Source organism: Macrosteles quadrilineatus, unplaced genomic scaffold (assembly GCF_028750875.1).
Source record: "Macrosteles quadrilineatus isolate MER2022 unplaced genomic scaffold, UCM_ALF_1.0 Scaffold_9__3_contigs__length_116548681, whole genome shotgun sequence".
Classification (NCBI taxonomy): Eukaryota; Metazoa; Arthropoda; class Insecta; order Hemiptera; family Cicadellidae; genus Macrosteles; species Macrosteles quadrilineatus.
This window is the reverse complement of record NW_026542602.1, coordinates 4,512,525-4,526,134: the sequence shown is the minus strand read 5'-3', so window position 1 is coordinate 4,526,134 and position 13,610 is coordinate 4,512,525. Positions and strand designations below refer to the sequence as shown.

The window sequence follows — 13,610 nt, the reverse complement described above, 5'->3', positions numbered from 1 at the left end:
TTAGACACTATGAGACACCTAGGAAATAAACACAGCGTGTATCTAGCCCTCGACAGCACCAGTAGCCAAACCTAACCTCTCAGAGCTGCCCGAGTCCCAGGCATCACAGTACAGCTCCATGGCTCTCTCTCCTGACACTAGGGAGCCGTGCCACACGTACTTCTTAGACCTGCACAATTAGACACTATGAGACACCTAGGAAATAAACACAGCGTGTATCTAGCCCTCGACAGCACCAGTAGCCAAACCTAACCTCTCAGAGCTGCCCGAGTCCCACGCATCACAGTACAGCTCCATGGCTCTCTCTCCTGACACTAGGGAGCCGTGCCACACGTACTTCTTAGACCTGCACAATTAGACACTATGAGACACCTAGGAAATAAACACAGCGTGTATCTAGCCCTCGACAGCACCAGTAGCCAAACCTAACCTCTCAGAGCTGCCCGAGTCCCACGCATCACAGTACAGCTCCATGGCTCTCTCTCCTGACACTAGGGAGCCGTGCCACACGTACTTCTTAGACCTGCACAATTAGACACTATGAGACACCTAGGAAATAAACACAGCGTGTATCTAGCCCTCGACAGCACCAGTAGCCAAACCTAACCTCTCAGAGCTGCCCGAGTCCCAGGCATCACAGTACAGCTCCATGGCTCTCTCTCCTGACACTAGGGAGCCGTGCCACACGTACTTCTTAGACCTGCACATTTAGACACTATGAGACACCTAGGAAATAAACACTGCGTGTATCTAGCCCTCGACAGCATCAGTAGCCAAACCTAACCTCTCAGAGCTGCCCGAGTCCCAGGCATCACAGTACAGCTCCATGGCTCTCTCTCCTGACACTAGGGAGCCGTGCCACACGTACTTCTTAGACCTGCACAATTAGACACTATGAGACACCTAGGAAATAAACACAGCGTGTCTCTAGTAGGCAATACCAGCAAGGTAGTTGAAACATATAGGGTCATTCCACTCTATAATTGAATGATTCCCCTGAATCACACATACTTGTTCCTCACCTCGAGTACCCCATGTCGATCAAGTCGCCTGACGACAGACCATATTTACAGTTTATTCATTTAATTTTACGAGAAGACCAACACAACTGACAGACGGTAAAATACTTGTCGGCAAAGTGGGTTCTCAATTTTATTTGATTTAAAATTGCTGTCATATGGTTTAAGAACAATGCAATTTGTTGACCAACTGTTAGTCTCCCATCATACATATAAATAAATGTTTTTATCATCATATATATTAAAACGTGACAAGGTTTTTTTATTTCTCGATTCTGAATCAACCACTTGACGGATTTTCATGATTTTTTTTTGTTGAAATAAAGATAATTTGGAGAACTAGAGAATGTCAAAGCCATAATTTTATATTGTTATAATCTTTGGCTTACCTCACGATCCAATTGATTTATTGTGGAGACCTAGGTTTCTACGCCGGAGCATTATTGCCAGTCCTAGGCTAAGCTTAACTTTTTGTTTTTCATCTCTTACTTGAGATATTGTTGGTTGGATAGAAATTTTACAAATACAAACATTGAATATACATAAATATTTACAAAGACATAGTGGAGAACATAGATCATGGCCAAGATTGCAGAGAAAATATTGGGGCCATTTCAAGATAACAGCTGTTGAGATAAGAAAGAACAGATAGCTAAGAGTTATGTTTAAACATCCAGATATATGGGTGCTTTCCAGAAGTAAAAGGCTCTGATGGACAGGCTATGCTTGGAGGAGAGACGATACATCAACTTTTAAAATGTATTCCAGGGAAAACAACAAGTAAGACGACCAGTTGGGGGACCAATCATTGAAAGACTTCTCCAGACTGGGATCAACATTAGAAGAGGATAGGGATAGAAGAGAATGGGAGGCCAAAATTCTCTTAAGGTTTCAGTGGCCACTGAGGTAAAATAAGGTACTCTAAGTGATAGTATGCAATGTAAGGTGATATGTGGCTACTGTACTTAAAACCAGTGTGTGTGAATCGACCGCCAATCTCACTTCAAAGCTTTTCAAATCAACACAATCAATGTTTTACGGTAAAATAATCATATTAAAAATGCATATCATGTAGGCCTATAATTAGAAGAAAGAAATGGTGGTCACGTGACATTTTTTAAAAAGATGATTTTCCCTATCAAAAGTCAGAATGTTTCTTTATGCGTGTAAACTAGCTGTTCTGAATTATATTCTGTTTTAATCAACTACTGTACTTGATTCCCGTACGTAGGATGGACCAACAGCTAGTTTTAGTTTACTGTATAATAGACCTATAAATCATATAAGATGTTTAGAATTGTTTATTCCGCTCTGACAACACAAAACAAAGATTTGGCTGGGACAGAGTTTACCCTAATACAAGAACATTCAGTTCTAGAGACTTAATTTAAGAAGAAAAGTTTAAACTTAATTTGAGTACAATATAACTAGTCTTCATTTATAATATGAATACTGAATAGTAGACAAAGAAGTATAAATTAAAAATAAAATAGATTACAAATGACGGTGCTAGTAATTGACAGAAGACGAAACTGCCAGGAACAATTGCTTTTAGGAGTAAGAGTTGCAGGCGGCTGAGTGTGCATCTAACCAACAATTTCATATTCATGTCCTTTCTGTTTCATTTCCTGCCTGGTGTTGCCAAAGGGCCTCTAGCTACAAACTACGCGGAAAAGGACAAAAGAAACGGCAAAATCAAACACCACGTCAAGAATTTCGTGTGCTCCCACTATCTCCGCGTTCCGCCATCTCCGAACCCAAATCTGTCCCGCCATCTCCGAATTCTTGAGTGACCCTAATCCCGTCACTGCCTGCGTTGTTAGCTGTCATTGCATCCTCGGCTGCGAAGCCCCGTGGATGGAAGATTTAATGAAAATTTAACCCGCGGGTTAGGTAAGGTCAGGTTAGGTTAGATTAGGTTAGGTTGGGTTAGGTTAGGTTAGGTTAGGTTAAGTTAAGTTAAGTTAGGTTAGGTTAGGTTTGGACGGAAAGTCTTAACGCAGGAAGTAACCGAGGATTATAGGGGTCACTCTGAAATTTGGAGGTAGCGGTACACGGAGATGGCGGGACGCGGAGATAGAGGGAGGTAACCAAGAATTTGAGGATTCGCCAGATTTTGGACATGTCATTTTGCCCCCAATCAAGTCCTGCCTGGTTTAGCAGCTTTCATTTGATAACACAAAAAACATTCACTAGTAACTTCCCTATCTGTTTTATTGCCATGTCCTATACTGTCTAGTGTAGCCCGAGCTTAACAGGGTAAAGAAGATCAGAGTTAGTCTAAGTCCCCTTTAATGCACTGCAGCTGCGGTTTTTATTGCGCTGCAAAAACATGCAACTGCAAAATTCGCATGCGGTTTGGAACTTGCGGCGCAGCAGGTTTTATCTCATTGGTAGCACTGGTGGTCGCGGCCCGCGCAACAGTGCATAAAAGCTCCCATTTGAGTCAATGTACTTATAGAATCCCAGCGGCAACTGCAGGAGCATAAAGGGGTCATTTACCTGCGTTTTTATGTCTAATAAGTATTGGAAGCTACTCACCATGAAGGGTCTGCTAAAATGTTTTTCCCACTGAAGGAGTATATCCTTGGAGGCTGTGCAAAGAAGCCTCCGTCACCAGTGAAGATACTCTTCCAGGAGTTGAACAACACATCTCCCTAAAACAAGAGTTCATGGGTTTTAAGTAAACCATACTTAACTTAACAGTGTAAATCAAATGTGGGGCTTCCAGCTAAGATTTTATCCACTGTAAAACCAGCATATTTAGTTTCTTTAACTTGCGGTATGTCCAAACAATCACTAAAATAGTAAAATATGAAAATGTTTGATCACATTACAACAAAGATAAAATTCTAGCAAAAAAAATTTTAATGGGTTTGTTCCAACAAAACCTACATTTGATGGGTAAAAGGATTTATAATATTTTAAACCACAACCAAAGAAATGTAAATTACTACAAACTAGGAAGACAATTTAATAATTTTAAATACACCTCAATGGAACCAATAATAGTTTCTCCTCTATTTTTATATACAAAAGAGTAAAGGACCTATTATTTGGGTACAGTTCTGTATTAAGATTAAGCCAAATTTGGTAACCGTAATGAATTGTTATTTAGTTAAGTAAAAGCAGTTAACGCAACTGCCAAGTAAAGATAAATTTTCTACTTGTGTCTTATAAAGACCATCAACAGAAGCAAGAGCTATAAGCAGAGGCAAGAGCTTTGGTGAGTGCCTTAAAAACTTGTACGAGTCTCTTAAAGGCTAATTACACTAGTTGCTTACACTGCTTTACCTACGATCATTTGTTATTAACGTTTGTAAAACATCATTAACCTATAGGCCGACTCTTTCTGCATAGTTCTATTTTGTCAGGCGATAGGTAGGCTACTGCTACCCATTCAACACTCATCCTTTACTCATCGTTTGGATCTAATTAATTTATGTCTGAAGACTGTTTTAAATTTTATTCATCACCACGAATCATTAATTCCTAAACTTCTATTTAGTTCTATCATTACCTTAATATTGACAACAGGCAGGTCCCAATCTGTATACCGGACGATAGAGTCCAAGTTCTGTATCCTGGATGACAGGAATGCCCGGAACGTTCCACGCAGACCTGCACGTCTCGCCTGTCTGTAGCAGGAATAGTCGGCTCCCCGCTGTCCGTTCATGCCTCCGGTGTAGGGCTCGTTGAGTGCAGCCATGCGCAGCTGTAATTATTGTCAAATGATTTAATAAAATATTTAACTAACTATTAATAGTATTAATATTAATATACAAGTAGAAATACTGTAGTCCGTCTTATAATAAAAATGGAAGTTGACTTGAACTACAATTAGTGCTGATGTAAATTTCATATTTATGTTGAATTTTTTTATCAAAGCCCCACTGAAAGAACAACCAGTTGTAATGTAAAGTATAGCACTTTTTGTGACATCAACCATCTAATAAAAAAAAATTAATTTCCTTCTGTAGCGCATTTTTGAGTGCATCATTCCAGTGTGTTCACTTAGAACAACAACTGGCTACAGCATGTCCACATAGATAGGGTATCTACTTTTGCATCCTAATGCCAGATATATATTAATAATAGCTTATTCCTTCCATTAGAAATTCGATAGGGAAATTTCCTAAAAACATCAAACTGAAACAGTAAATAACTAACAATTATCAATGAACTGAAACATGGGTAGATAAATCTAGGGGTTGGGTTAGTTGAATTTGGTTTCTGGCTGTCAGCAGGCACCTTAGGCATATCTTTTGAGTAAAGTAAAACCAAGGATAAAAGGACGGTATTGTCTCGCTACCCAGTACAGTCACTCTCCCAGCAAAGAGCATGCACATTCACGGTTTTTAGTTATCAACAGTAAAGGTGGGTTAAAATCCTAAGTGCCAAAGTCGGCTGTCAAATACAGATGCTGAATTTTGAATGTCATGCGAGTCTTGTAGTGACTGCTTTTTTGGCAGGAGCGATTTTCTAGAATGATAATATTTAATTGCAGAGTGGGTTTATGCAAAATCTGTTGAGTGTCCACAAATTGTCCCTTTTAGTCGTACTAATCTGGATCTAAGCCAACTGCATTCAACAAATCTCCAAAACAGTTCTATTAACTAAGAAAATGTCCATTGACAAAAAAAAAATATAGTGTTTGATTTGAGTTTGACACTGCTGAATGACTGCTCCAAGAACAGTCTCTTGTATGCAGTCCCTGCCAAATTCCACGGGTAGGAAAATGTCTGTAGCCCTTGTATGTTGGGTTGGTTAAAAAGATGTAGCTGTAAGCGTAAGCCAATTTGGCAGCTATGAAACCCCAAAGTGTTGTCATAACTAATCGTCCAACAATAAAGACTTAACCTTAAATCAAGCATACACATATTGCATTTTTTAGAGACTTTATTAGTATATTCCTTCGTAGTGTTTAGTATATTGTATATGTTTTTTTTGTTTTTTTTTCTTAGCACATTAGCATTTTCCATCACTTTTCGCAAGCGCTGCTTTTGTTCTAATGTGAACATTTCGTTAGATAGCCCAGATTAATTGATAGCCCAGATTAATTGATAGCCCAGATTGGTTAAGGCTATTCCACTTCCATCCTACCTCTAAAATTATTCTGCAACCATAACCTTTCAGTTGCCTAGTCAATATATGCATATTGACTAGGCAATGCTTACCACTAGGTGATAACTACTGTTATATTCAAAGCATTAATAGTTTACTTTTAAATTATATCAGGAATTAACCAAAACAAATTTTTATTTGTTCTTTTAAGCAATTACCTTAGCATTCAATTGTTGAGAGAACCAAGATATTTAATGTAAATTTAACATTTAACAAAATACTGCACTTACCATGTGTGATTGTCCCTTAGCATGAACAGTAAAATGTTAAATTAGTTAGGTATCTAACTATCACATTGTCATAGTTGGGTGTTGCTGGAATGATCCCCTATGTTCATTTAACCAAAACATTATAAGCCAAAAACAAAGGTATACTGAGCCAAATATATGCTAGGCATGAGTAGTTTCATCGTGCTATCTTTAAGTTTACACACTTATAAGGGAGGCACAGTGTACATATTGTTAGACTAAATATTAAGAGAATCAACTTACATCTCCTAAAACGATAATAACAGTTTTAACAGTCACAATAGAGCACGCCTATCCAACTGACATTCTAGGAACTAAAGCACAGTCGGCCATTATAGACAGAGATAGAAGAGCTTGGTGTTGATGAAAACAGCGCAAAAACTCAATGTTTCACTTCTAAATAACTCGCCATTTGGCATTTAGCCTACTTAGAGTAAAGGTATATGGTTGAAACATTATATGAGTGAAGTCAATGAGTCTTGGACACTATGAGTTATATTTAAAAGCTTAAAAACAAATATTTTATATTTACAAAAAATATCCAAATAAAGTAAAATTAATTGTTTGCGTTTTGAAATGTGTCATGAAAAAGTTTGTCGGCTGCTACTTTTATAATTTTGGTCAGCTAAGTTAAAAATGGTGGATTTTTTACCTGAGTAGTCATAACACTGGCCAATGAAGCCAAGCCATCAAAAACTCGGAAAACACGGTATAGTTCAACTATTGCAATGGAATCACTTGGCGAAACACAAGGTAATTTAATCCATTCATGGTTTGTATCTTTTGTTTACTTACCACGGGTCCGTCCAACTGAGTTGGAACATTGTTTAACAAGTTGGAGGCCTCAAACGGAGGATGAGATTTCTCAGTGGTTGTAGTTGTGACGGGGGTTGGGAAATCAGCATTGACTGGAATCACCTGGCCCATCTGTCAACAAAATGGTTATTTGAACCAATGTTATGTTTTTCTTAGTACGTAGGCCTACAGTAAAAATATGACAGAAATGTTGCTGCCTAGCATCACCTGTCTTCGAATAAGTGCTGCCACAAATGGCCTTAGAATTAGAAAATGTACAAATTTGTGTTTAGATTACGATACATTGTTGTGTGTGTATCATTTTCTAATGATCATTAGGGCCGCGCCAACAAGTTTTGTAAACTTGGCTAGGCTCTACTGCTGACTAGTGACTATCACTAAATATGTTTGAACAAGATCAGGTAAACATGTCCTCCACAATCAACTCAGTGCCCAAAGTGAGAGTTATGAAATGTATATGTGTGTAAAAGGTGTCACTGATGAAGAAGTCACAGCTTCTAATCCCCCGTGTTGCCAATATCCCGTGTTGTAGATGATGTGGGTTGACCAACGTTGCAATGTTTTGGTGGGTTTGTTGTTGTTGTTGTTGTCAGGAACTTCTGCCTGAACAATTTAAGAGATTTTCACCAGATTGGCACTCTCAGGAATTGATGCTAATAAGTAGAAATTGGCAGTCAATGAGATTTCAGAAACTGAGTGTTTAAGGTCACTTAAGTATTCATTTCTCACAGTGGGAGATTGTAAGACTGAGGATTTTTAGAGAGTCATTGCTAAAGAGTTCCACTATCAATACGTTATGAGTGCACTCACCAACACATACTGCCAACCTCTGTTGACTCTTATCAGTAGAGCTTCTTCTTCTAATATATAAGCGAGGGTCCCAACTGGACTAACGTTTGCTTTCTGAAACAGAATGTTCGCTAAAACCAACTATATCTATGGCTTTCATAACGAGCAGTAGTAAAAGGAATGGATTTTTCCATTTTCCACTAGTGGAATGTGGTTAGGTTAGGTTAGGTTTTTCTAACTCTATAGTAACCTAACTTAACCTAACCAAAGTTTAATTCGCTACTACTTATATTGCTAATAATCCATTGCTCTAAAACCTAGTATAGTGAATTAACAGAAAAGGTCCAAAAGAATTAATAAATAGAATAATATTATGTAGTTAGTTGGATTTTGATAGATAATCCAAATCATGGCCATGCGGTTGTACAGGCCGTCCATAAGCTGACCGTCTGGGATAACGATTTCTTCTACTACAACCAAGAAAGGGTTAGAAAGGGTAAGAGAGTTAGATGCCACTATGTCACTTTGTCAAGTGGTGTTTGTGAAAGGTTATGTCAACAAGCAGCTTGATTTTCAACCCGAACATAGCCTAGCCTAAAACTTCTTGATTGTTGTAGTGTTTCCAGACCAATTATTTGACACATGAAAATGAAAATATTAAATTACCTGAACCTTTTAGTCCAAGTTTATCCAACTGGATCTCCAAGTAGGACAAACTTGGCCACCAGGTGACAAAAGGTAATTTGACCTTTTGACCAGCTAAAAGGGTTGAGTTATCAAGCGACAAGTCAAAAAAGTAAGCCAAATAATTTTAATACTCGGAATACTATTGTCATTGGGGAAAGAGTGAGTATATATTGGACAAACCAAAATCAATGATTTAACTGCAATGGAAGATGATTACAATTTTGCCGTCAATAATTGGGATACGATCGTGGGAGACAATGTTTCCGAGCGAGACCAAGAGATGTTCATGGTTTTACCGTCATCACTAAACACTTAATTTTTACCTTTATTTCATTTTCCTAATTGACATCCACTGGTACAACAATTTCCATTATTTAGTACTACCTAATTAATTACAGTATAGTGCTAGATTACCATATTTGGGAAGCTATATCGTAAGATAGATTATCAAGTTATAAATTGAATATACAGAAATAATAGCTGCTTTTTATTGTTTCATTTTTCATTTTCCCTATAAATACTTACACGTGCCATTTCCTCAAGGTTTTTGAAGGTCACCGATCCAGTGATTGTGCCCAATGTTGGAGACGGATAGGAAGTCGGACCTTGTGTTCCTATACGAAAGAAGAGATCAATTATACAACTAGGCCCTATGCAATCTTTATATGGTTAGCTGACTGTTTTAATTCTGCTTCCGGTATGAGGAAACAGAACAAGATAATACAGTAAAACATCAATTAATTGACTTGAAAGCATCAAGGTGGTTTTGGATATCCTATATTATTGGTTAATCAATAGTTGGCATTTTAAGGCTATTTGCATTAAAAAAGATTGGCAGTGGTCATTTTGTTTACGTTATTTAGATAACTTTGATCTTCAATTCTATAAATCTTAAATAAAAATCTATTTCATAAAATGGTCATTTATGCCTTCTGAATGTCAAATCTAGGTCCTCTGGTGATGACAGCCACATTGAAAGAGTGGGCCGACGTCTAATGGCCGACGTTGTGGATGCGTAGCGGCTATCCATCTTCGAGGCAAACTACTATTCAACTTAAGATGCATAGCTGCTACGCATCCACAACTCTGGCCTCTAATCTCACTCACATTTCAATGAAACGGGCATCACTCTAAGATCTAGATTTGACAATCTGCATACAAGGGTGAAAGATCTAGATTATGTCTTCTAAACTGTCATCTTCTGCTCCATTACTGTTGTCGAGGACAGACCAACTATAGTAATGAAACCCAACCAAAATTAATTTTTTTTTAATTTTCTTATTATTTACACTTTGTTTTTTATTGATTATTTGGAATTTTGTAATTCTTGCTAGTTTTCAGACCCACAACCCAAAGAAACGGGAGTGCACTATCAGGATGAACCCTAAAAACAATTGTAAATGTTAAATATGTTATATGTTATGTAATAATGAGAGCTATTTATAATTTTTACTTTTACGTTTCTCACCGGTGGAATCCCCAAAACTTCTTCCTGATTCTCCTGGTTCTCCTTTTTCTCCTTGAACTGAGACTCCCGGCATCCCCTGAAAAAGTCTTAGTTAGTGTCAGAAATGTACAACAAACACAGCCAATACCTCAAAAGAATTACCTGAACTTCCTAAGTTCAGTTCATGTTCATACACTTTAACTCATTGACATGGAAATAGTTTATTGGTTTATTTATCAATATGTTTTTAATGGATATTTGGTTTCCTGCCCGTTATGGCATGCATTACAACAAGATATTTAACCCCACATTTAATTAAACCAAAATAAAAGCAACAATTGGAGTTGTCCATAATAGTGTAGAAAGAAGCAAAACAGATGATTTGGGCAATATTCATTCAACTCACTAACTCTGTCAACTTCTACCAAAGTTGTGCACTTTTTAAGGTGGGCCATCTTCCTGGTTAAGCCAAGGATAACCAAACCCCGCCGCTTGTTGTTCAAAGAGCGAGGAGGTTTTTAGTGGGCAGTCTTTGGGTGTTGATCCCGTAAGAGTCCCACAAACAGGCTGTTAATACTATCTCGTCTCTCCTTCAAAATAACAAAACAAAAACAACAACCTCTAATTTTTTGCATACTAATCTATAAAAGGATTTCACCTGGGTGAGTTTTAAATTAAAAATTTGATTGGATACAGCTACATGCGATATCCAGTTGAGTACCTACAAGCGCGTAATCAACGTACTGCCAACCTATCAAAAAGAAAATTTATGCTGGATGAATGATCCAGTCATAGAGTGTGATAGTTTGTTGATTTTCTATTTTATTTTTTGTTAATGAGTAGGTTATGATAGAAAAATTCTAAAGCTTACGCTATTAGTTTGACTTCCGGATAAAAATATGTTGTATTCAACATAAATCGGTAATTTACATTAGTGACTCTTTTAGTGGCTCAATTCACCTACATACTTTTATCTAGGGATGGTCAAGTCTCGAAATTTCGGGAAATTTTCGGGAAATTTTAAATCTTGTTACACGAGACAAGATTTCTTTTTGGCCGAGATTTTTATCAAGACAAAAAAAAAAAAAAAAAAATTAAAAACGCCTGCAGAAAGTCAATGCAATACCCGCAATACAGGAGCGTGTTGTAGTTGCGTTTCCTTTGCGAAGGCGTTCTTATTGAATTAATTCTTCAAATGTAAATATTACTTTAATTATTTTAATAACATTTGAGAAGTTTTGTTAAGTGTTAGCAGTGTGAGGAATGATTTATTACTATAAAAAAAGTCAAAACAAGTAACTATTTTATAAAAATTAATATTTTATTTTATGATTTATTTTATTTTAGGATAAGTTGAACTCTATCCTAACTGATATCACTATGTTTCCTAATCGTAGGCATTTTTAATAAGTTAGGCGTGATTAATAAAAAAATGTTATGCTGATGTTTTTTAATAAAAGATTGTAAATATTTTTTCCTATTATCATTATTTTTGTATTTAAACAGTCATCTAACAATGTTACAAAATCAGGTAAAAATTCCGAACGTGCATTTCCCGTTGTGTATGAGAAGGGAAATCCCGTCTCGATCTCGTCTCGAAATTTTATGAGAAATAAAAAATCTCGTCTCGTCTCGTCTCGAACTAAAAATCGAATCTCGTCCATCCCTACTTTTATCCTAAAACTGATGAAATCTCTACAGCTTTAACATGGAGATGGAACATCAATGGACACATATAATGATACTAATCTATTGTGACAGGCAACAAAAACAAAACAAAAAATGAAAATACGGTTAAATACTCACAGGAGGGCCTGGAGGGCCGGGTGGTCCGGGTATGGGTACGTAGTGTGACCCGGGACCCAGTGCTGGACCCGGAGGACCCGGGGGACCAGCTGCTCCGTCTCTCCCAGGCTCTCCTTTGTCTCCCTTCAGCTATAAAAGTGAAAGTGACTTCATGAAGGCACCACCAACAGTTTTGAAATCAATGTTGTCAATGGAAAAATTAAACACTAGTGTTGTACTGTGTGTTTTTAGGGCCTACTAACCCTAGACTTAAACATTTTAAACTTTACCACACAATATTAACATTGCTGCACAAAAAAAATACTTCCACCCTCCGCTGCAGCAAACCTGCAGACTAAGCAAATTTTGATTTGTCTTATTGGATTTTTACTTAAATTTTTCCATTAACAAGACATAGCCTATTTATTTCCTGTTTAAATGACACTAGCTGTTACCCACAGGCTTCACCCCGTTTGACATCACTTCATAATTATTATTAAAACTATTGATTGGTTAAGTTAAGCTGAAATAAACAAAACAGAATATAGTACCGTAATGCAAACAAATAATCATACCTGATTTTAGTAAGGTAATAAATTGAAATAATAATTGAATGTTATACATAACAAGTAGGTCTTGAGAAAAACCCTTGTTACAACAGTTTTATATAAGGTTACCATTTGTAGTACTGTGAGTTAATTATGTAAAGTAATAAGACATTTTCGTAAGAAAAGTTATATTTGAAACACCAAGTAACTATGTTGTTATGTCAAACGTAAACAAACAACAATGTAAACAAAGTATTGAAAACACATTTAAATTGTATCAGCTGATTCAGTACACTACATCGTCCCCCCTTCTTCTAAGAGTTAAGCCAGACGAAGTTGATCTGCGTGGCATCGTCTATTTAGTCCATTTGTATTTACTACATATGAGTAAGGACCATTCACTTTCACAATCGTTCCTTTCTTGAAACCAGCTCCAGATTTGTCTAGTACCCATACATTGTCGCCCTCTTTAAAAACTTTTTCTTTTGATCCAGGTTTTTGTAGCCGCTGTTAAACCAACTCTTCGTCGTTTTTCTGCTCAACGTCAGGAAACAACATGTCTAATTTGGAGCGTAATTCGCGACCAAACATCATAAATGCTGGAGTTTTTCCAGTAGATCTTCTCAGTGACGTTCTGTAAGCAAATAAAAAGCTGTTGAGTTTTTCTTGGAAAGTCCCAGCATTTCCTTTTGAAGCATTCATGCGTTCTTTGAATGTACGAACACATCGTTCCGCTAACCCATTGCTTTTTGGGTGATAGGGGGTGATTCGAGCATGTTTAATGTTTAGGCTCTTACAAAAGGTTTGAAACTCGTAGGATGTTAGCTGTGGTCCATTATCGCTTACAATTACCCTTGGATAGCCAAATCTTGAAAATAACTCTTCTAAAGCTTTGATCGTTGACTTTGTTGAAGTTGACGACATCGGGAATACTTCAAGCCATTTTGACCGAGCATCTACTACAATCAACCACATTTTCCCCATGAAGGGTCCGGCAAAATCGATGTGGATCCGTGACCAAACTTCTCCAGGAACAGGCCATGAGAATAACGGCATTTCAGGATCTTTGCTTCTGTTTTCTTGACATCCATTGCAATGTCTAGTGTGTTCTTCCAAGTCCTTGTCCAGTTTAGGCCACCAGACTTGA

At 37.3% G+C, this 13,610-nt stretch overlaps 1 protein-coding gene across 1 annotated transcript in view; it reads right to left on the bottom strand.

Moving 5' to 3' along the window:
• Positions 1-750: 750 nt before the first annotated feature.
• LOC129002278 (collagen alpha-3(IX) chain-like) overlaps positions 751-13,610 on the bottom strand; it is a 106,119-nt gene continuing 93,259 nt past the window's right edge. Inside the window, exons 16-23 of the mRNA XM_054429963.1 lie at positions 11,937-12,065; positions 10,152-10,227; positions 9,209-9,297; positions 8,018-8,110; positions 7,187-7,318; positions 4,540-4,734; positions 3,561-3,676; positions 751-877 (exon numbers count right to left, since the gene is read on the bottom strand). Of these exons, the coding sequence (XP_054285938.1) occupies positions 751-877; positions 3,561-3,676; positions 4,540-4,734; positions 7,187-7,318; positions 8,018-8,110; positions 9,209-9,297; positions 10,152-10,227; positions 11,937-12,065 (957 nt within the window). The remainder of the gene's footprint in view (positions 878-3,560; positions 3,677-4,539; positions 4,735-7,186; positions 7,319-8,017; positions 8,111-9,208; positions 9,298-10,151; positions 10,228-11,936; positions 12,066-13,610) is intronic.